Here is a 23,070-nt window from a genome sequence, read left to right on the forward strand (position 1 = left end):
CCTGGAAAAAAGGGTTGGGCGGGGCACAGATCCCTTCAAACCTTTGATCACGAATAATCAAAAGTGCTAGTAACATTATGTCAGATGTGTGTAAAGAAAATGAAGAATTGGAACAAAACTTTGTGTATGGACAATACGCAAAAAGAGAAGAGAATACTGGTTTGTATGTTCTTCGGAAAAAAATGTTTTAGGGTTTAAAAGCCCGTATCCAAAAATTTGAAAGTTGATCCCTGGAAAGTAGGAAGAAGTGAACGGGAGTGAATGAAATTGTGCACAGATATTTCAGACGTAAGACGAAGATACGGGTTTCGTATTTTCGTGAAGGAAACGGTTGGATGGGGTACGAACCCTTTGAAACATTTCATCAAGAAATATCAAAAGTCTAGTATCATTATGTCAGATGTGTAAAGGACATGAACAATGCAACGAAAAAAATTGTGTTTGTAATACGCAAAAAAATAAAGGATTAAGGTTTGTTTATTTTCCACGGAAAAATGGTTCTAGGTTCAAAAGAACCCACCCCAAAATTTTGACAGTTGACGCCAGAAAGGTAAGAAGAAGTGAACCGAAGTGTATGAAATTTGGCAGATAATGTAGACATGCAACAAAGGAATACGGGTTTCGTATTTTCTTGCAAAAGATGGTTAGGTTGGGCACGGACACCTCCAAACATTTCATCACGAAATATAAAAAGGGCTAATAGCAGTTTGTCAGATGTGTGTAAAGGACACGAAGAATTGCAACATAACTTTGTGTATGGACAATACGTAAAAATAAACGAACACGGGTTCTTTATATTTTGAGGGAAAATGTTTTTAGGGGCTAAATTCTCCACTCAAAATTTTGAAAATTGACGCCCCGTGGCTTAAGAAGTGAACCGAAGTGAATGACATTTTGAAAACATATTGCAGACGTAAAATGACGATATGGTTTTTCGAATTTTCCAGGAGAAAACGGTTGGTTGGGGCACCGACCCCTCCAAACCCTTGATCACGAAAAATCAAAAGTGCTAGTACGGTATGTCAGATGTATGTAAAGGACATTAAGAATTGCAACGAAACTTTTTGTACGGAAAAAAGGAAAAAATAAACCAATGTATATTTTTTACTTCCTGCCGAAAACCGGTTTTATGTTGCAAAAGAACTCACCCCAAAATTTTGACAGTTGACGCCGACTGCTAAGAAGAAGTGAACTAAAGTGAATGTAATATTGCACAGGTATTGTAGACGTGAAACGATTCTACGGGTTTCGTATTTTCCTGGAAAAAACGGTTAGATGGGGTACGGGCCACTCGGAACATTTGATCACGAAATATCAAAAGTGTTAGTAACAGTATGCTAGATGTCTGTAATGGACATGAAGAATTGCAACATAACATTTCTTATTAACGATACGCAAAAAGTAAGCGAATACTGTAAATTTTGAAATTTGACACCCGAAAGGCTAAAAGAAGTGAACCGAAGTGAATGAAACTGTGCACAGATATTGTAGACATCCAATGAAGGAATACGGGTTTTGTATATTCCTGGAAAAAAGGGGTTCGGTGGGGCACCGATCTCTCCAAACCTTTGTTCCCGAAATATCATGTGTGCTAGGAACAGGATGTCAGATGTGTGGAAAGGACATGAAGAATTACAACGAAACTTTGTGTATGAACAATAGGCAAAAAATAAACGAATACGTTTTTTTTTAATTTTCGGGAAAAACGTATTTTGTGGGCAAGAGTCCCAGTCCAAAATTTTGGAATTTGACCCAAGAGGCAAGAAGAAGTAGACCGAAGTGAATGAAATATGCACAAAGGCAAGATTTCAAGATGTAGAGGCAAGATAAGGGAATACGTGTTTAATATTTTCTTGAAAGAAAAATAAAACTGTTGAGTGGACCTAGGCGGTGAGTGGCGAGATGTGTTGACCGTAAAATGTTTTTCGTGTTTCACAAGTGTCTTTTGTCCATCCGAGTTTTTTCTTATATGGCACATCGATTACAAGCACAAACAGTGCAGAGTATTTGTAGTAATTCAGGCATGGTTGGACCCACTTTAAGAAACCCACTTTAAAACCTACCTCAGTTTTGAGCTTTTTGTTAGCATGTTATTGGTACAGCTAAGGTGATCACATAGAAAGTGATTTTTATCAGATTTTGGACTTTCCTTGGGCGAATAAGATGCTTTCATGTTAAAGTATACAACAACATTTAACGTTAGACCTACATAAAATTTTGAATGCAATGAATGAATAAAAAATAGCTTACCTTAGCTCAAATGCACCGGCTTCCCAAAATTTATGTGGATGCATATTAATGTTGGGATGTATTAGCTTATATGGTTTCAGGGAACCCGCGCTATTTGATTAATGTTTTAGTTAAAATATTTTATAGACACTGTCTTAAAGGGATGTGCTGAGCTAAAGTAAAATATTCTGGTACTATAAAGATAAGTTGGGACTCCCCTATCTCAGTCGATAACATGGCTGACTTAAACACAAGAGAAACGGGTTCAAAAACGGATCCAAACTAAAATTTTTGTGGCTGCGGCGCACCCACAAGATTATTTGTGTGAGTGTAGGAGCACCGAAGCACCCACGTAGTCGGCGCGCATGCCTTAACTTGAGATAATTGTAGACAAATTAATGTATGGATAGTGTTTGTAGCCTATTTGAAGTAAATTACGCAATTTTATATTTTGGTAAATACTTTTCGTGAATAGTGTGCTTCCGATGCCGGGGTACCTTATCTCACAGACATTTGACGAGTTTAAGGCCATAGGTGCCTGTATCAGCAGTAAACATGTAAATACATTAGTAAAGCTATTAGTATTATTTCATACATTTGATGGTAACACAAGTATTCTTCAGTTATATTTTTGTTTTCCAACAACAGTAGTTTAGTTCAGTCATTAGTTGCTACTCTTCAAATAAGCATTCTGTAGAATCAACAAAAGCAATAGCGTAAAAAATCTTGTCATATTTAAGAAGCTTAATGCTCGTAGTTCGAATGCTATGTAACGCTACTATTTCAAGTGCTAAATTTAAATTTCCGTACTAATGGAAGTGTCGATGTACAGCAAAGAAAGCTGCATTTTTGGGTAAAACCGTCGTGAAAGAAGTGCTGGGTATTTTCCCGCAATTTAGCGCACAAAGCATCAGATCTGGAAGATCTTTAATTTCATTTAAGACATATTGACATATTTACTTTATAAAACATGAATTATCTCTTTGTTAATTGCTTTAGATTCGTTTTGGGAAAAGAACTGTCATCCTAGTGCTAGGGAAATTCCCGTAATTGGACGCACAAAGAATCGGAAGTAACTTCAACAATAAAGGAATTTATTTTACGCTGGAAAATATTTGCCATATAAGACATTTTGAAACATTTATTTTATAATACATGAATTATATGTTTGTTTAAATTAGTAAATTTGGTATTCATATTTGGCGAACTTTACTAAAGCTCCTGAGATGACTCGATCTACATTTGTCCGTTTGTACCTATACCACATACACATTACAGGGTACATAGTTCGATATTTTAAGCTTAAATTATCAGGGTACAAACACGAGACACATTAAATTTCCTCTATAGATTTGGGCGACATACCAACATAAAATTTCTAAATGCCAGCTTCTTTTAAAATAATAGCGGGTATCAACTTTACAAAACGCAATTTTCCGTCTTTTAAATAGCAATTTTCTTAGTAGAAGGAGGAGACATTCTAACTTAGCTATACATATATATATATATATATATATATATATATATATATATATATATATATATATATATATATATATATATATATATATATATATATATAATAGATTCGATCCAACGTAAAATTTCCAAATGGCAGCCAATATTCCACTAGCGGGTATCCACGCTGAAGAATGTAATTTTAGGACACTTAAGTTGAAATTATGAGGGTAGAAGCAAGAGACATTCTAAATTTGCTGTATAGATTTTCTCGGCGATCCAATGTAAATTTTCAAAATGGCGGCCATTTTGTTTTCGAAATAGTAGTGAACAGAAAACTATTGCAAGTTGCAACAATGACAATCTTGAAATATAAATCACATTTTAGCACTTATACCCCAAATACATTGAAATATTTCGAACAAACCCAAGTAAACCCGAAAATATCCGAAAAACCCATATTGGTCCAGATGGGTTAGGTTTTTTTCAAAAATACCCGGGCTTTCCAAACCCTGATTTCAGGAGGCACCTTTAACCTTTACAATTTTTTGCACTTAAACAAGAACAAGTGTCGCTTTATGTCCAGTTTGCTGTTGATCTGCCAAATTTGAAGCAAAACGGATAGGGATAATTGAGAAACACGAAATGCCTTATTTAACATAGGGACTATATAATATCTACATTCAATTTCATTTGCTTAGGTAAATTCCTTCCTACCCTATTACGGTAATATTTACATTTTTCTGATGGGGCCTAGGCCTCAACACTGTTTTTCCGCAAATATTAAAACACGTTTAATTTATTGTTTTGCAAATTGTCCCTATACGAAGGTTCGTTGTAATTCTCCATATTCTTTACGAACTTTTGACATATGCTTATTTGCACTTTTGATACTTCGCAATCAACGGATTAAAATATCCGTGATTCACTCAACCGTTTCTTTAAGGAAAATACGAAACTTAATTATCTCATTTTACGTCTACAATATCTGTAAACAATGTTATTCAATTCGATGCACTTCTTCGTGTTTCTTGGGCCTCAGGTTTCAAAATTTTTGGGTAGGGGCTTAGGCACCTGAAACCGTTTTTCCGCAGAAAATAAAAAAAAAAACATATTGATTTAGTTTTTGCCTATTCTCCCTACACAAGGTGTCGTAACAATTCTTCATGTCCTTCAAGCACTTCTGACTTACTGTTATTAGCACTTTTGATATTTTACAACCAAAGTTTTGGCGGGGTCCGTGTTCCACCTAAACAGGTTTCTTTTTTTTTTTTCAGGAAAATAAGAAACCCGCATTCCCCACGGTGGCAACGAAAAAAATCGCATATAGAGGAATAAATGGCTGAGGTCTCTTTATTTGGAGAATCAGAGCTCCTTTAATCGTGTATATTCGACGATAACAGCTTTGGATTAGATAAAATGCACTCGTCATGTATTTTTTTTATAAAATGACGCGTGCCTCTTTTCTTTATTTCATAGTTCTCCCTATTAACTTTCTAATGATCGGCGACAGTTTCCAATTAAAAGGACTGAATACCGCCTCCATTTTTAAATGTTCCCCATTGATTTGTATGGCAAACTATTCAACCTTTGAGCCGAAACGAAACGGAATTTCAAGATTATGAATACTGATTTCTTCTGTGTAATTATTAGGTTGGCTGTATCTTAGTTAAAATAATTTATTTGGTACGCAAATTTAATATTATTTAAAACAGAAAGAAAGATGCGCTAGTGAAGATCAAAAGCATTTGGTCTATCTCTGCTTGGAAAAGGAGAGAAACGAACATGCTAACAACAAATTACATTATCTTAGGAAAACATATGATACAGTACAAACGTAATAGGTTAACATTTGTAAGTGAAATTAGTGGGATTAAAATGGTTAATTGCTCGTTTTTCGTAACTGCATCTTATATTGCCAACTAGTGGCGATGAACAGAACTCAGTGATGAGTGGATGTGGGTCTCGGGGAGGAATATCAAACTCTTATGTTTGTGCTACTCTCAAGCGCTAAATTCAAAGTCCAGTACCTGTGTAAAAAGATAATGCCACGAATAAGTAAATGAGGTCGTCTGTTTTTTCAACGAAGAGAAAGAAAATAAGGGGATTAAACTTAAAATCTTGGATAGAATAACAAAATATTACAAGCGCAGTTTAACGTAAAATACAATATGTTTGTTATTATAAAAAAAACTTGAATGCAGGTTGGGAAAATGACTCAGAAGTTTCAGCTTGTATTTGTTTCAGGCGGATTTTCCGTGTGGCGTTGCCAAATTTTCTATACGTGTTCTGAGTGCGGCACAGTCACTAATAGATCAGCGGTGGGACAAGAAAACTGCTCGAACAACCAGCGAGTTGTTATTATTCTCACTATATTTACGTTTTAGTTTATTGCTGTATTATTGTTTATAACTAAGCCATGACCTTCTGGCCAGATCACAGTCACCTCCAATACTCAGTGCCATATATAGCGACAAGGGAGAAACTCTCCGACGGCAGTTTAAGAGACGGCAAGCTGCCAAAAGTAAAAAGTAAAAGCTCCTAAAGAGGAAATACAATAACTTATTGAATTCAATTGGGCCTAAACGTATTTGAAATTTCAATACCAGTATGCAGATACATTTGTAATGTTAATGCATACAACCTACTTTCCTCTGCAACTCAAAGTACGTACGGAGCTCTCCATTCAAAATTAAAAAATGGACTACGTGATGCAAGACCATGGTGGCCGTCACGTCGTCTAGTGTTGCGTAGTTAAAAAAAAAGTGACTCACCTCTTCACTGCCCCGATCCTGCCCTTCAAACTCTTTTTTTTTCCTTCTATTGAGGCCAGTAGTATTTATTTGGAAAACGTCCCAATGTGGAGGATTGTTAATAGTAAAAGCGATGCATCCGCCGATCCGTTGGAAAGAGGGAAGCTGGTGGAAAGTGCCGTAAAATTTTACGTTGCCACCATAGGACAATATCTAGATTCGACACTACTAATCTATATATACAATTGAAAATCAATGTCTGTGACTAAATCTCCCGACCGCCCCACCGAACTTGATCAAATTTATAACATGGATGAGTTTCACGGCTGGGCTGGTTTTATGCTATTCACTTTGATGGTAGAACTGAGAGGAGGGGGATGTAGATTAAAAAATAAATAAAACTTAATAACTCCTGAACCAGTCAACTGATCTTGCGTAAATATTCAACATAGATGAAACTCAGACCTCGGATCGTTTTTATAATTTAAATTTGACGGAGCAACCTGGGGGAAGAGAATGAGGATATATATATATATATATATATATATATATATATATATATATATACAGAGAGAGAGAGAGAGAGAGAGAGAGAGAGAGAGAGAGAGAGAGAGAGAGAGAGAGAGAGAGAGAGAGAGATCAATTTACTTAAGACTGAAAGTCACTATTTTTGTAAGTTAATAAATCTTGAACTATCTGAAAGATCACAATCAAATTTTCAAGATATATATGAGGCAAGGATCTGGAAACATTTTTGTAATTTTACTTTAACGGTACATCCTAGTTAGCTAGGGGGACATAAATATAAATTAATAAATCCTAATAACTTTTGAACCACCCAACCAACCTCGATCAAATTTTCGACATATGTGAAGGCCTTGGGTAGTTTTTATCGTTTCACTTTGACGAGCCAATATAGGGGAGGGTAGAGGAGATATGTAAAAAAATAAAAATTACTGACTTTGTGACTTCATCACTCTTGAACTAGCCGACAAATCTACATCAAATTTTCAATTTACAGGAGTTTAGGGGCAAGGATTGCTTTAGGCTATTCCCTTTGGCGATGCAACGTAGGGGAAGGGGAGGGGAAGGAAATTTAAAAATGATCAAAAATGACCGATATTACTGTTGAATACATAGTTCTAGGGCACGATGAGACAAACAGTGAAACTTCTGATGCTGTTTCAATCCAGGTTCAGCCCTAATAGTTGCGGAGGGGGAGGACAAAATACAGGAGAGGAGATAAACATTCAAAAATGATCCAAACTGACTAATATTAGTGCAGAATCAATAGTTTTAGGAGTAGCTGAGATTAACAGTGACAATTCTGATGCCGTGTGCCGCAACACGGGGGAGGGGGAGCTATATATAATAATAATCGATAATGACCAATATTGGTGTCTAATACATAGTTTTCGGGGTCATTCTGATGAACTCTCACATTTTCGATCTGATTTAAATGCAAAATTAGCTCCTCCATTTGCGGGAAGGGGAGAAAGTGATATATAAAATGATCGATAATGACCACTATCAGTGTCGAATTTATAGTTTTCTGGGTCGCTTAGATGACCAGAGATACTTTCGATCCCATTTAAATTCAAATTCGACCCCACAAATTGGGGTAGGAGGAGGAAAAGATATTTAAAATGATCGAATATGACCGATAATTAGTGCTGAATTCACATTTTGGGGGGATCGCTGAGATGAAGTGACAGTTTCGATGCTATTGCCGGCAACATTGGGGGGGATATACATATACATGACCGGAAATAACCAATATTGGTGTCGAATCCATGATTTTTTGAGTCGCCGCGATGATCAATGATCTTTCCGATGCTGTTTAAATAGATGCCATTAAAAACGAAAACAGGATATCTCACGAGTATTGAACATATGAAATAAGGAGTTGTACATTTAAATTTTCATTTCAACCCAGTGAAGCTTGTAATAGTAATATGTATGCCACTAATACTAATAAAGGTCGGGTACTGTCCTTTCTCTATTTCAAAACCAACTATTTTTTTTAAATTTCTTCACTATAATATCTTTTACTAAAGCTATCAGAATAGTTTAGTTTTTCGTCCTTATACAACACCAAGGTTATAAAGGAAGGGTTATTTAATGTGAGTTCGGAGCTTGAATCTGATAGGCCGTTCTTAATCATACTAGCTCGCTTCCAGAAAAACTGGATTACAGGGCAGAGTCCGAAGCAAGAAATTTATATATCTTTTGCTGTATGAAAACTGTATGACACGAAACCTGCAAATGACACAGTGCTGAAAGTTAAGCTTACTCCAGGAGTCGAATCTGTATCATTCTAACAAAAAAATCCTAACGGCTGACTCATTTAATTCGCATATTTCATTCTCATGTAAACAATTTAGGGTGATCCCGGCCCCCTTGACTGCCGGTGGATATGGGCCTGTGTGATTCCCCACCCTCGAACACAATTTTCTGGGAGAAAACCTCTATTCTTTTTGTCTGTCTAGTTTACTGAAAACATGAAAAGCACACTAAGTCACAGAACATAGAGTTGGAAATGATTGAAATTTTGCATTGCAGACATATTCCGTACCGTTGATGATTTGGGGAGGTTTTCTAGGGACAAAATTCCCCTCGGAGTTATATCTCCTATGGTGCTCAATATGAGTTGAGTTGATTTTATTGTCCCTTCCAGCAGCGAGGGTATATGAGACGGGACTTACTGATTAATCGTGAAATCCAAACTACATGATGTCTCTCCGGAATCGAACCCAGGTCTTTCACGCCAAAGGCACGTGCGCTAACCACTTAGCCACGAAGAAGCTCGGAGCTCATATTAGTAAAGAAAAAGCACATTATGGGGATTTCACTGCAAACAACTAAATACGAAGACTCTCAAATGAATATTTTTCATCTTGAATATATTCTGATAATAAGTTAATCTTATTTGGTAATGTCATTTTTAAAAAAAATCACATTCTCTTTTCTGTAACTCACTACAGTATACAACCCAAATTTCACACAGTGTGCAAAAGAGGGGAAGGGATTACAGCGTACGATGAATGGACTTTCCTTCCTACCCGAGGAACAAAACTTTTCTTGTAAAATTCAGCGTTGAAAAAACCTGTGTGATTGACGGATAGCTACACATAAATTGACAGAATAAAAGTCTTAATTTTAGTACTGAAGGGAAAACAAGCAAGCAGCCCGCAGGGTTGCTTCTGTTCCTTGTGTTTAGAGAAAACAGACACAAGGTCAGTTGTCAGCTGCTCAGTTCTTTGTAAAACAACTGATAGGACTTTCTTTCTTTTACACAAATCATATTGTTGTTTTGATGCCTCTTTATTCCTTATAAAAACAATATATCCAGTTTCACGGAAGCCCACAGGAATTGTAATAAAAAGTTGAAAAAATATCTTTATCTTTCAGATCGTTTATTATTATTATTATTATTATTATTATTATTATTATTATTATTATTATCATTATTATTATTATTAATAGTAATAATAATAATAATATCTCATAATATTTTTCGTTAGTCATCTTAGCAATTAATACATAGCAGCAGGGGTAAAAGTGCAAGGGGACGCGGGGTACCCAGTCCACCCACCTCCAAAAAACTGTTTACGGCGTCCCCCAGTACCTAAGCAATTAGAGTGGGCAAAGATGGGCATGGGGGACGTCGGGGCGTCATGCCGCTACCTACTGTCCCTTTACCTTTTCAGGTGATTCCATCCCATCTCGCCTAATCCCACCTGTACTAACGATTTATCAGTCACTTATAGCTCCAAGATAAGAATGTCCACCATATTGGGCGAGATGGGAATTCCCATCTTATCTAATCCCAACTCGCCTAAAATGGTGGTAGGATGCAAAGAGGGAATTTCTGTACTAAAGAGGGATTTCCTCAACTAGCATTTTAACTAGATATATCAATCAGTAGTGGCAATCTCTGTCAACTACAATATAATTATATAATAAGTACTATACAATAAGAAAACATAGGGGGAAGGCGATTTAGTGAATTTAGTTCACTTTTGATTTGTTTTGGGAATACTGGAAATTGATTGGCAAACAGAAGCTAATCAGAAACAGGATAGAAATATAGAGGATGTTTCAAAACACCAACAACGTTTGGGAGCTTATTCCTGACACCAAGATAAAACAACTGGGTGCACAAATGCTTTGTTTTGGCGCTATGAGCAGCCAAAAAAACTGTCGGAAAATGCCCAAAACTGACGTAAATCGAGAACAAATTGTCTGATCGAAATGTGGGAAAAGGAAATGAATATGATTTTTAGTCATGGCTTCCATTAATGCACAACTTGACATGGTAAAGAGGAAACACAAAGGTCACCCCAAAGAAATTCAAGAATTATTGGGATATTTTATGAAATGTTGACTGAGGCAAGTTAACTACAATTAAATACGACATTTCAACTAACAGGAATCTTAGAACACGTTCAAAGTTACAAGGACATGGGGGAAACAATATCGTTAAAAGTTTAAAAATGCTAACGGTACGAACTAAATTCGATTTTTAAGTCTTTTAGCATTATTAATCTTATTACGAACAAACAATAACTCACATATATACAAACCAAGAACACTAACAGTGAAATTTGATAATCAACAGTGAAATATATTAATATACAACTTTTATATCAAATTTCGAGGTTAGTTGCCTTGGCTTTGGATACGTTTAACTTACATTTGTTTTCGTCATAGTCCACACTTCCAACATACGAGTATCAGTCTCTTAGATTTTCGTAAATAACTATAAGAATATAATAAATCTAACAAATATGTACAGATAACGATCACTAAAGTTCATAATTGATCTTTGAGAACATGCTGGCCCTAACTGATATATCACATCATTATCTTTCCATTTCCAAAATTATTACGGATTTCAAAATGGCGGATTTCAAGATGGCGCTGGAGGTTCGTGATCTAATTTGCTTATTCTTCTTTTGTCAGTGTGAAACTACTACCTTTCGCATTGTCCATCTTTCACTATTTTCACGATTCAACAGTTTATTTGATGTATTTCAATAACATAGCAAAGCCATTCTCCCATCAATTTTGACCCCCTTCATTTCTTATCACGTTCAGCCCTTGTAACTTTGCATATATACATATTTCCATATCCTCTATCAGTCGCACTACGTCTCATCCAGCAACTCGATTCATCCGTTTGGACACTTTACTTGTCAGACAATTTCTTATTAATGGAGGAACAGGAAAAATAAATCTACAATGACTGACAAGTAACACTACCCAAGTGTAACACTTCGATTTTCATAAAATTTGGCAGGTACATACTACACATAAAATAAACGAATACGTGTATTTTTATTTTCAGCGGTAAAAATGTTTTATGGTTTTACATCCCCAACCCAAAATTTTGAAAGTTGAGAACCGAAAAACAAAAAAGAAGTGGACCGACGTGAACGAAATTGTGCACATATATTGAAAACGTAAAGTGAAGAAATAAAGGTTTCGTATTTTCCTGAAAAGAAAACGGTTAGGTGGGGCACGGACCCCTCCAAATCTTTCATCACGAAATATCAAAATTGCTAATAACAGTATGTCAGGAGTGCCTAAACGACATGAAGAATTGGAACAATACTTTGTGTAGGGAGAATAAGCAAAATATAACCGAATATGGGTTTTGTTATTTACTACGAAAAACAGTTTTCGGGGACAAAATTAACAACAAAAATTTTGAAATTTGACGTCTAAAAGGCAAAAAACAAATTGCTCGAATTGACCGAAATTGTGCACAGATATTGTACACGTAAAACGAGAGAATTCGGATTTCGTATTTTAATGGAAAAAACGGTTAGGTGGGGCACGGACCCGTCCAAAGCTATGATCAAGATATATCAAAAGTGCTAATAACAGTATGCCAGAAGTGCCTAAAGAACATTAAAAATTACAACGAAATTTTGTCTAGTGACAATATGCAAAAATTATTGTTTTTTTATTTTCTGCGAAAAAACAGTTTATAGGTAAAAGCCTCCACCCAAAATGTTAAATTGACGCCCAAAAGGCGAAAACAAGTAGACCGAAGTGAATGAATCTGTGCACAAATATTGTAGAAGTAAGATGAAGGAATACCTATTTCGTATTTTCTTGCAAAGAAAAAAAAACTTTTGTGTTGACCGAGGCTTTTGGTGGCGGAAGGTGTGGAACGAAGCGAATGAAATCCTGTGTAGATGTTGGATATGTAAAATAAAGCATTTCGTGTTTCACAAGTGTATCCATCCGATTTTTTCAAATTTGGAAGATCAACAGTAAGTACAAACAGTATATATAGTATTTTATAGTATTTGAATAGGCACATTTAACGCTTACAATGTTTTCGTGATCGAATGTTTGGTGGGGTCCGTGCCTCCCCCCAAACCAATTTTCTCCAGGAAAACACAAAACCCATATTCTCTCATTTTATGTCTACAATATGTGTGCACAAATTTATTCACTGCGGATCATTTCTTTTTTATTTCGGGCGTCAACTTTCAAAATTTTGGTTGGGAGATTTAGCCCCCTAAAACCGCTCTTCCGAACAAAATAAAAAAAAAGTATTCATTTATTTTTTTAGTAGTGTCTATACCCAAAGTTTCGATGCAATTCTTCATGTCCTTAACACGCATTTGACAAGCTTTTAGTATTACTTTTAATATTTCCTGATCAATGTTTGGAGGGGTCGGTGCCCCACCCAACCGTTTTCTGCACCTAAACATGAAACACATATCCTTATTTTACGTGTGCAATATCTGGTCACAATTTCATTCACTTGGGTTCACTTATTTTTGCCTTTCGGGCGTCAACTTTCACAATTTTCGGTAGGAGCGTTTCTCCCGTAAAACCGTTTTTGCACAGCAAATGTAATAAGCTGTATTCGTTTTCTTTTTGCGTATTTTCTATACAGAAAGTTTTGTTGCGATTTTTCATGTCCTTTACATACTCCTGACATACTGTTTCTTGTACTTTTCATATTTCGTGATCAAATGTTTGGAGTGGTCAGTGCCCCACCCAACCCTTTTTTTTCAGGAAAACACGAAACCCATATTCCCTCATTTTACGTCTGCAATATCTGTTTACAATTTCATTCACTTCGGTTCAGTTGTACTTGCCTTTCTGGTGCCAGCTTTCAAACTTTTGGGTGGGGCTTTTATATTAAACCTTTGCATTATGTATTTTTCTTATTTTTTATGACATTCTTTTTTGTTTGGGGGAAGGAGAGAAATGCTTTCCTGTGATATGTTTTTCTTGCCATTAGTCTTGTTTGAACTTCTTAAGTAAGAACATTTTGTAACTTTTGATGTCATCCAACTCCGTCATGATAACAAAATTTTCATTCTTAACAATTTGTTTTATTCTTATCTGCAGTTTGCCACACTGATATATTTGCTACAAAATTGAGGTTTCGTCCAACGCCTTTCGAATTCGCAACAACGCAACCGCCGAGTTTTTTGGGTTGCCTGCTGTTGCAGAAAAAGAAGAATTGCAGGTGGTAATGTACTTTTGGAGTCTTGTATACATATAACTTTGCCACGAGCTAGATCTGTCAACAGATCAAATTTTGTATCAACGTTAGCCTATTCGTTAATAAACTACTTCGCTCTCAATCTATTATTTTCGAGAGTTAAATGCTTTACTATTTAGTACAATTCTAACATACCTGCGACTCGTCTGGATAGCGCCCATTCACCTGTAACACTCATTTGGTCACGCTCTTTACCGAGGCGCAACATGAACATTTTGGTTGCTGCAGTTTGGGTATAATCGAGTACGAACCCTCTCGATACACTTTCAGTAACGTGAGTTCATTTTTCGTATAAACTATGTATTACGCACCAGTTTGTCATTCAGTGTAGTTCGTGTAAAGCCTGAAACTTTTGTTGCCCTTAACACACGGCTTCAATCAGAAACTAGCCATTACAGAAATTAAAGCACATGTGTCACTCTGAAAAGTATTCGTCTTACTCTGGAACTTATGTGTAAGGAAGAGGAAAGAATGCATATTGAGAACGAAGAGACAACGACAATAATGGATTTAAAGTACAAAACGAAGGAAGCAAAGCTAAAGGAATGACGAAGTCTGTAATATTAAATAATTAAAATTTGATGAGTAGAAATTTATGTGTGGGTTTATATATGTTTAATGTAAGTTTAAATATATATATTTTTTATAGTTAAAAGCTACAAAGTTCTGGTTAATCATATTGCTTTTAAATACTTTCGTGCTAGGATAATTTGGGAAAATTTGTTTTAATAATGAGATAAAGATGTAAAGTATGACTTGAGTGAATTTATATACTACTGATATTACCTGCCTTTCTTGTCATAACTACAGTTAGTGAAGTAGAACCGTGATGTGTCAGTAATATATCAGTATGCACGCGATTAACTACTGGTATTTCAGGTAAGTAGCAAAATTAAATTATATAAGTACTGGAACGGGCCACATCTTATGGGTTGCTAACAGCAAAGTGAAGCATTATATATACAGGGTAGGATTCAAAAGTAATGATCCTACTTTTTAAAATATAGATTTATTTTTCTAATTGGTACAACTGTCTAATAGTCTTCAAAATATGCACCCTCTGCATCAATGGACTTCTGTAGGCGGTTTTCCCGAAAGCCTGTTTCGGGATGGCCCAAATGGGTGCCCTGACATTTGCTTTGATGTCCTCGATGGAGTCGAAACGTTTTCCTTTTAGCGCTGATTTTAAGGGCGCAAGGAGACGTAAAGTTCGGACTGTATGCAGGCTGGTTTACGACAGGAACGTTGACTCCGACCAGGTAGTCGGTGAAGATGCATTCGGTGTGGCTGGGAGCCTTATCGTGGTGAAGATTCCAACTGTTCTTGATGTCTCTGCGTTTGTGCGCGACACTTCTTTTCAGGACATCCTGGTAGTAAGCAGAGTTCACGGCCTGTCCGAGTGGGACGAACGCATAGTGGACGAGCCCCGTCACTTCGAAAAAGGTGATGACCATGGTCTTTGTCTTCGATTTCCTCATCCGCGCTTTCCTGCGATAGGGTGAGTTTGAGATGTGCCACTTACCGCTTTGTCGTTTTGTTTCGGGATCGTACTGAAAAGTCCAAGTTTCGTCGCCGGTTACCATTTTTCGTGAGACGCAGCGTTGCCTTCGCACAATTGCATTAGTTCTTCGCATCGGGGCACTCGATTCCGTTTCTGTTCTTCAGTCAAAACTCTCCGCACAAGTTTCGCGCAGACTTTCCGCATGCGCAAGTCCTCGGTAACAATGCGTTGCATCGTTGGCTCTGATTAGTTCAGGGCTTCTGCTACTTGGCACAGACTCAAACGACGGTCCGTGTTCAAAAACTCACGCACTTGCTGCACATTCACGTCAGTACGTTTGAATCCTGCCCTGTATATAATTTTATCTTAAAACAAATGTCTTAACACTCAGTTCAGGCTGTAGTCCCAGTCACTTGAACCACGTCTTTCACCTATACAGAGTGGATAGTGTCTTCATTATAAAAGAGTTAGCAATACGTCAGAAATTAGAAAATTAGTCTACGACCGCTTATTGACGGAGAGCACAGGACGACTAGAAATACTTAGAACACAAGAATGTTCTGTCCGTTCTGCTTGACATGATGGGGTTAGCCAGTGGCATGAACTAAGACTTTTGGCCGAGGTAATTGCTCGAACTTACTATGCACCTTGGTTTAAGAATTATTCTGTAGAGTAATGAACGATTAACCATACAATTTTACAACACCTCCTTGGTTACTCCAATGGTAGGTAGTAGTAGTTTTGCTGACCATGTATTGCATTATTTTGCAAATCATTTTTTTTTTTTTTTGTTATTGATGTTTTCATTCCATTACCTTCAAATCCAAACAGAAGGAATTTGAGCTTTCTTTATAAAAGAAAACATGCCTTGCGCTATGATAATACGATATAATTTGGAATTTATCGTCAAATATAATCGTAAAGTTGGAATTAATTTTCTCCTTATCTTCAGTAGTGCAACCTTTAGCAATACGCCTCACTGGGAAGGCAGAAAGGGTGTACGACATGTTTAATCAAAATTGAATATATTAGAAAAGTACCGTTAACCAATTTTCTTAAGATGAGATGAATGCACCTCCCTTCATCCGACAACATACAACTGCAAACACTATCAATAAGTCTGTAATGATTCAATCTTCACTGATTAGGCCTCCGAACAGGAAAAATAATGTGAAAGACTCAAATAATATATACACCATTATATACTAGAGCCTACAATGTTGACGTCACATCTGTCTAAACAAATAATGTTTCTTTATTGCGTATAGGGTATACTCGTCCGTCAGTTTTCACTTACTATAACACTAAGCAAGAAAGTAAAATAAAATATTTCAGATGTACGTCCCACGCTTAAGCGACTAGGCTAAACGGGATGATTCTGAAGAGAAAGAAAGGTAATTGTAGCATGAAGCAAGTGGGGCGAAACGGGGGAGCTCCGAGAAAACCCATGTGCACGTTGTTTGTCCACAGCAGGGACCATTCCGCACGAGCTGGAATTGAACTAGGGATCCTACTCACCAGAGGTGGACGCTCTACCAGTGGACCAGCGCGGCCCGTATAATCTAAGCAGTAAGTAATATAGACCATACACTGTATTTAGCTTAGCAACATCTCCATGTGGAGGATATCCTTTAAAGCTGAGAGTTTGTCCTTTAAAAGGCACCTTGTAATTGCCGACGATATCGCTTTCTAACATTTCGACCATGTGCAGCATTTCGTATGGCATATGGTGTTCGATATATTCCGTCATTTTTTTAAACGGTCTAAGTGACAACAAACCTCAACGAAGTCCAAGGGTTGAAGTGAATGATGAAATATCTTGACCATCTAGCACTGTATGCTAATAAAAACATGTTTTATACTGCGGAATAAAAATATGTCACGCCTTATTGAATCTGACTTTTGCTTATTTTTAATTGTTGTTTAACTGTTTGTGAATCGATGTGATTAACTCTTTCGGAATACGGAACAGAATTTAAGTTAACATAAATAATCTCATTTTAAGATAAGATGAATATTCAGACAAAACATATATTTGATTTGCATGAATTGAAGATAACGAGCAGTATATATGTTGCTTTTACAGATTGTAATAATTATACCTAAGTATTTATACTATTAAGCACCAATAAAATTACAATATTATAAAAATGTTTAACAGAATCCCTTCAAGAATGTAGTTATTTAGAAATACGCATCGACCAAAACATATCCCTCTCTTAGCAGTCACATTTTAGCAGTTGGTATATGATTGAAACAAATGTTGTATTTTGCTTGGTTGAATTTGTACGTTATGTTTGGTCGCAAATTTTCAAGTTCATAGTAAATTGCTATCTCTTCAGACTCTTATCACTTACCGCTTTCAACCGCAACTACTGCGGATGACCTTATGTTCCTAAAAGAAATTTACAGTAAGTTTTCTGAAAATGGATTCATCATCGCATAGTAAGTACTTGGAAAATTGTTTTATACAATTGCAAATTTATAACACTGGGGTTTTCTTGCCAATTTTGTCCCTTGTTATTCAAAGAGTTTTCTGACAAATAGTAATAGAACTATTTTTAAATGTTAGAGAAAACTACAAATCAATCTTCATTAAAGCAAACACAGTTTACTAGAGTTACCTTGCTAAAGGCAGATGAACTCACGTGCATACAAATGCAAATTGAGAACTATAATATACTAGCTTCAAGTACAGATATTTCACAATTTACTTGTAACATCTGAAGTAGTACACAATAACAGATTGCGCGATTATTTAGTCTTATAACATGTCTGATTTTACGATGAGTGGAGTCAGAGAGATCCTAAATAGTTGTAAATGGAGTATTTCACAATTAACTATGCATTGAAGCACAGAGTTCTCTGCAAGAGGATGGAAGCAAAATTCTGCTCTGGATTTCGGTCTTCGAAATGGGACGTTGTGAAATTCTCATGAATAACAACGCGCGCGTACCCACAACTGTTCGTACCGTTGAGACAATTCAAGGATTTCGATGGCAACTATTTAATCATCCCCCTTACAGCCGTGATCTTTCCGCAAGGTCTTCCTTCTTTTTCTTCAGATGAAAACGTGGTTGTAGAAGTAAAGTTTAAACGACAATGAAGTGCTCAAGACATCAGTTCTTGACTGACTGCGGTCTGAGGTACAAACGTTTAAACAGAAAGTATACGGAAGCTATTCTACGATACTAAAAATGTCTGGAGATTCCTGGCAATTACACCTAAGAACAACCAAATTATGTGTTCTTTATCAATCCAATCATAATAATTGTCTTTTGCTTTTGTTTTAATTTTCTTGTTTTTTTTATTAATATCGGTTCTTTTATTTTCAAGATTCGCCCTATATACGAGTAATTACATTGAGGTGTTTTCTCACACTACAAAATAGAATATTTTACGAAGTTCAGAAATGTTTCATCCTTGGAAAACAGGGTTGCAATACTTCTTTATTTACATGTATTTTTTTCATAACAATTAATGATGTTTAAAATGAATCAAATACATTGAAGATAAAGCCTATACTTCTTTGAACTTTGTTCTTCTTCTTGTAAATATACGTTCATTTTTCTCTATTTGACGGGAGGAGGGATATTTTCGAATATAATTCCATGATTGTTTGAATGGGAAGAAAATTACGATTTAACCTTGTTATCGCTGGCGTAGAAGGTCGCTTCTATTAATCTTTGTACTCAATAACCAACATCCATTGTAAGTCTTCCAATCATCTTCCTCTACAGAGATACATAACATGCTTTGCCAACTGTTACTCGAACTTGGGAGAAGTTAAGTGAAAGTTAGTACGCAAAGTGGTCGGTCGTGTTCGAGCTATCTGTGTGTGATGATTAACACTATAAGTCTCTTTTTACCTTTTGGACTTGGTGCGAGGGATAGCTCAACTGCTTTTGGTAAGCTATTGGAAGAACATGTCACGACCCACGTCCTAGCGATGTGAAAGGATTGCTAAGATTAGTATTAAATGACTACGATAGTTACTGATATATTTTAATGATTATATCTCCACTCTCAAAATATCTACGTTACACGACTCTACAGTTATTTAAGATTATATGATGCTATAGGCACATACAAATATATCAACACTATCTTTGCAATACAAACAGATTATGCGGCCGTGCAAAATATTAAACAGATCCTAATAACCTAGCTAATTTGTCTCCCCTTTTTTTAATACCCCAAGGTCGACCAAAGAAATGTGTATACGTTTAATTTCTTTTAATACAAGTGGCTTATTCATAAAGAAAAGTATGTAACGAGTCTTACTGTTTTTTTAACGCAAATACGTAGTAGGCGTGCTGGCTATTCACTGACTATCAGGTTTTAACGTCGTTAAAGAAATATTACTTTTGGGAAAATTATTTTCACTTAGAATATTCCAGCCGCTGCCACATAACAAATTTCGTGTTTTACTTACAATCCAAACCAAGTAGGTTTCCACGAGACGACGTACTCCATTAAGGTGTGCGACTCAGCAGTCCTCCGATCGGTTTTTGCTGTCCTCGGTATAAAAAGTTCTCTGCACTTAAGGATCACTACCAAGCGTCTACTGTTCACTGACCAATGGATGTAACTTCTTCTTCTTCTGATTACAATGTTAGGCACAACCTGCCATCCGATTGAAACGATTAACTCCAAATTATTTGCTGATTGTTTGTAGGGTCATTCTCCACATGACCACTGCGTTATGGGGACATCGGCCTGTATCGCCTCAATTACTTCGCCCGATTCTCTCGCGTGATGGGAGTTTCGATTTTTATCGCCAGACTAACTTGTGCTTCTCCTGCTCACCGTGGGTCACGTGAATAGCAATCACTCACTGAATATAACATTGTCCACCATTGGTTGATGACCAAAAATTGTCCAATCACAAATTAGTTTAGATATCACTTAGACAGATAAGGTGACTTGCTGATTTTCGTTCTCATGGGAACTGAAGTAGAAAAAGTCTCCTAGCAACTTTTCGAACAAAGAGTTATTGTTCTACGCACACACATGTATAGAAGTAAGGTCATAATTTTGTCATCTTCAACTCGGGGTTTGACGATAAGACTGAATTCACTGTTGCCAACTAGCATCCTTTTCACTAAGATTAGTTGGAAAACTTAATAAAATAAACGTTTTAATTTTCTTGCTTCGATGATCGTCCCGCTGTCGATAGCAACCCCACCCCTTGCATGTATACGTTAATTGATACTCTTTTTTATTATTATTATCATATTTAAATGTAGAACTAAAGAGTATCGGTTCTGCAACTTGGCTCGAGTTATTGCCCTCATTGTTAACTAGACACAAGAGTCGAATCATGACATTAGAGAAGCGAACATGGCCTTCCTTGTCTCGCCAAATACAAAAAGAAAATTTAAAATATTATTGTGTTTTATAGCTTTATGAACAGTAATTTCTTCGTTTTATTTTATCCCCTTCTCCTTTTGTGTATGTCAATAGATAAGTTAATTTCTTTCATTTTTAAGCATGGGCTACAGAGCCATGGGTACTGGAAACTTGGTTCCAATCGTCTCAAATTTTCTAGGCTAGACCCAAGAGAGAAAATTTACCAAAAGGTTTTTCGTGCTAATCGGTAGGTTTGTGGATGTTGGTGCTAAAATAGATATACCCCACACTTTCACAATCTGTTTCGATGCATTAACTACTAAGAACATTTGGCACCAATCGGCGTTGGTGGTAGGGCACGCATTTGAAATTTACGCCAATATCTCCCACTTTCTGTTACGCAAAATGAAAACTTTGCGAGTAGAAACGAGAACTAACATTTTAAACTCTTTTGATAAAATCCGGATTAGTTTGGGAGTATGTCTAAATAGACGCCTTGCAAAATGTCATATAATATCCCTGTGGAAATGAGATACCAGTAGACACGCTCTATGCAAGCTTCATCCCTGACTCAATAAGTGCAATTGCGAGTTTTGTGATGACGTCACGCACGGCGTTTTTATAAGGGAATGGGTTTACGTATTATACGTCTCACCCAGTAATGCAATGTGTTCAATATTTACGCAGTTTTATTTGTCACATTAATGAGAAAATTGAAGAAAATAATATTTCTACAAACTAAAATAATCACTAATGTGCTTTTAATGCTATTTTATGTTATTTATTACTTACAGCGTTCTCCTGACTTCTTTCAGTATTCGGTGGGGATGAACTATTTGAGATATCAAATGGGAATGTAGTATTGAACAAATCAAATGGGAATGAGGTATTGAAGAAATCAAATGGGGATGAACTATTGGGCATACCAAAATCTGAAATGAAAAAAAAAGAGTTTTGTGTTACTACTCTTTTCTTTAAATTGTATTATAACCACACACAAAATAATCCAAGAGTATTTTTCAGTAAGTAACAGAAATCAACCCTTGCTTAGAAGCTAATGAAGAAGTTACCTTTGAGTGTATTATACACGAGAGTAGATTCTAATTAATCTTTGGGAAGGTAATATGTCTTTTTAGTACTAAATTGTAATTAAGAAGACAGTCTTCCCTAGAAAAGTTACATATTTCTAAAATTTGTAAACGATATGTCACGTGTAGCATTTTTGTGATGAAGTAACACAGGAGAATTTAATGCAACCACCAGTAATACGGAATACATGAAATATTTTAAAAAAACGGCTATCCGACGACCGTATCGTTGGTTGGTATTGTCAATGTGTTAGACTAATTCAGTACTCCGTGACAAGTATTAAATCTATATGTACAGTAAACTAAGCAAACGATCATAGTGTAAAATGAGCGACGCTATTGATTTCATAAAAGTCTGTGGTACGACCATGACGAAACTTAAAATTGCGTTGAATTTATTGCGAGACTCGTAGGTAAGAATTGGTTTAAAAATCCACCATGAAACCACTAAAATAAATAGGATTAGTGACAAGAAGAAAACCCTTAGTGACACAAACCGCTGAGCATTAAGGTGCATTGTGTCTCAGAGATCAACTTGTACCTGAGGTCTAAGTGGTGGTTGAATTCAAGCATCACATCCCAGAGTATTTGTCAATAATATTAGACAACCTCGAGTTCCATGACATGGAAATCGGGACTCGCGTTTCAAGAGCGAAACGGCAAATGATATCATACAAAACTTTAAAATGTTGACAAGGGTGCACAAACATTTTGCATGTCCTCATGACGTGAAACGTTTTATATGGTCGGACGAGTCAATGCTCACCTTGTCAAATAACGGATTGTCATGTTCAAACATGCTTATGATCTACAGTGTTTCCATTCAACTGTGACACAATCCAGTGGTACTATATAGGTGAGAAGCGTATTATCCTGGTTTTATTGGGTCATTTGCAGTCGATAATCGATCCTAACTGGAGCTGAGTGAACTTTGCAATGTATAAAATTTTTTAATTATTTTTTCTAGAGGTCTGTTATCTACTCTCGCTTTGTTTATTCCATTCTTTCGTTCACTTTCATCTTATTGTCGGAGCATAATCATGAGATAATAAAGTTTAAAATATCAATTATCATTATTTTTAATAACCTGTAATACCATGGCCAAGTACTGCAGCTATGGGTTTAGATCTATTTTCATGATCGTTAAATGAA

The 23,070-nt window shown here is 36.2% G+C and overlaps 1 protein-coding gene across 1 annotated transcript in view; it reads right to left on the reverse strand.

Annotated features, from left to right (window-relative positions):
- Nucleotides 1-23,070, reverse strand: part of LOC145691552 (phospholipid-transporting ATPase ABCA3-like) — a 212,285-nt gene that overhangs the window by 122,528 nt on the left and 66,687 nt on the right. Inside the window, exon 3 of the mRNA XM_081766959.1 lies at nucleotides 21,623-21,762. Coding sequence (XP_081623085.1) covers nucleotides 21,623-21,762 — 140 coding nt within the window. The remainder of the gene's footprint in view (nucleotides 1-21,622; nucleotides 21,763-23,070) is intronic.

This window comes from Thermobia domestica, chromosome 8 (genome assembly GCF_964235325.1).
Source record: "Thermobia domestica chromosome 8, izTheDome1.hap1.1, whole genome shotgun sequence".
NCBI lineage: Eukaryota > Metazoa > Arthropoda > Insecta > Zygentoma > Lepismatidae > Thermobia > Thermobia domestica.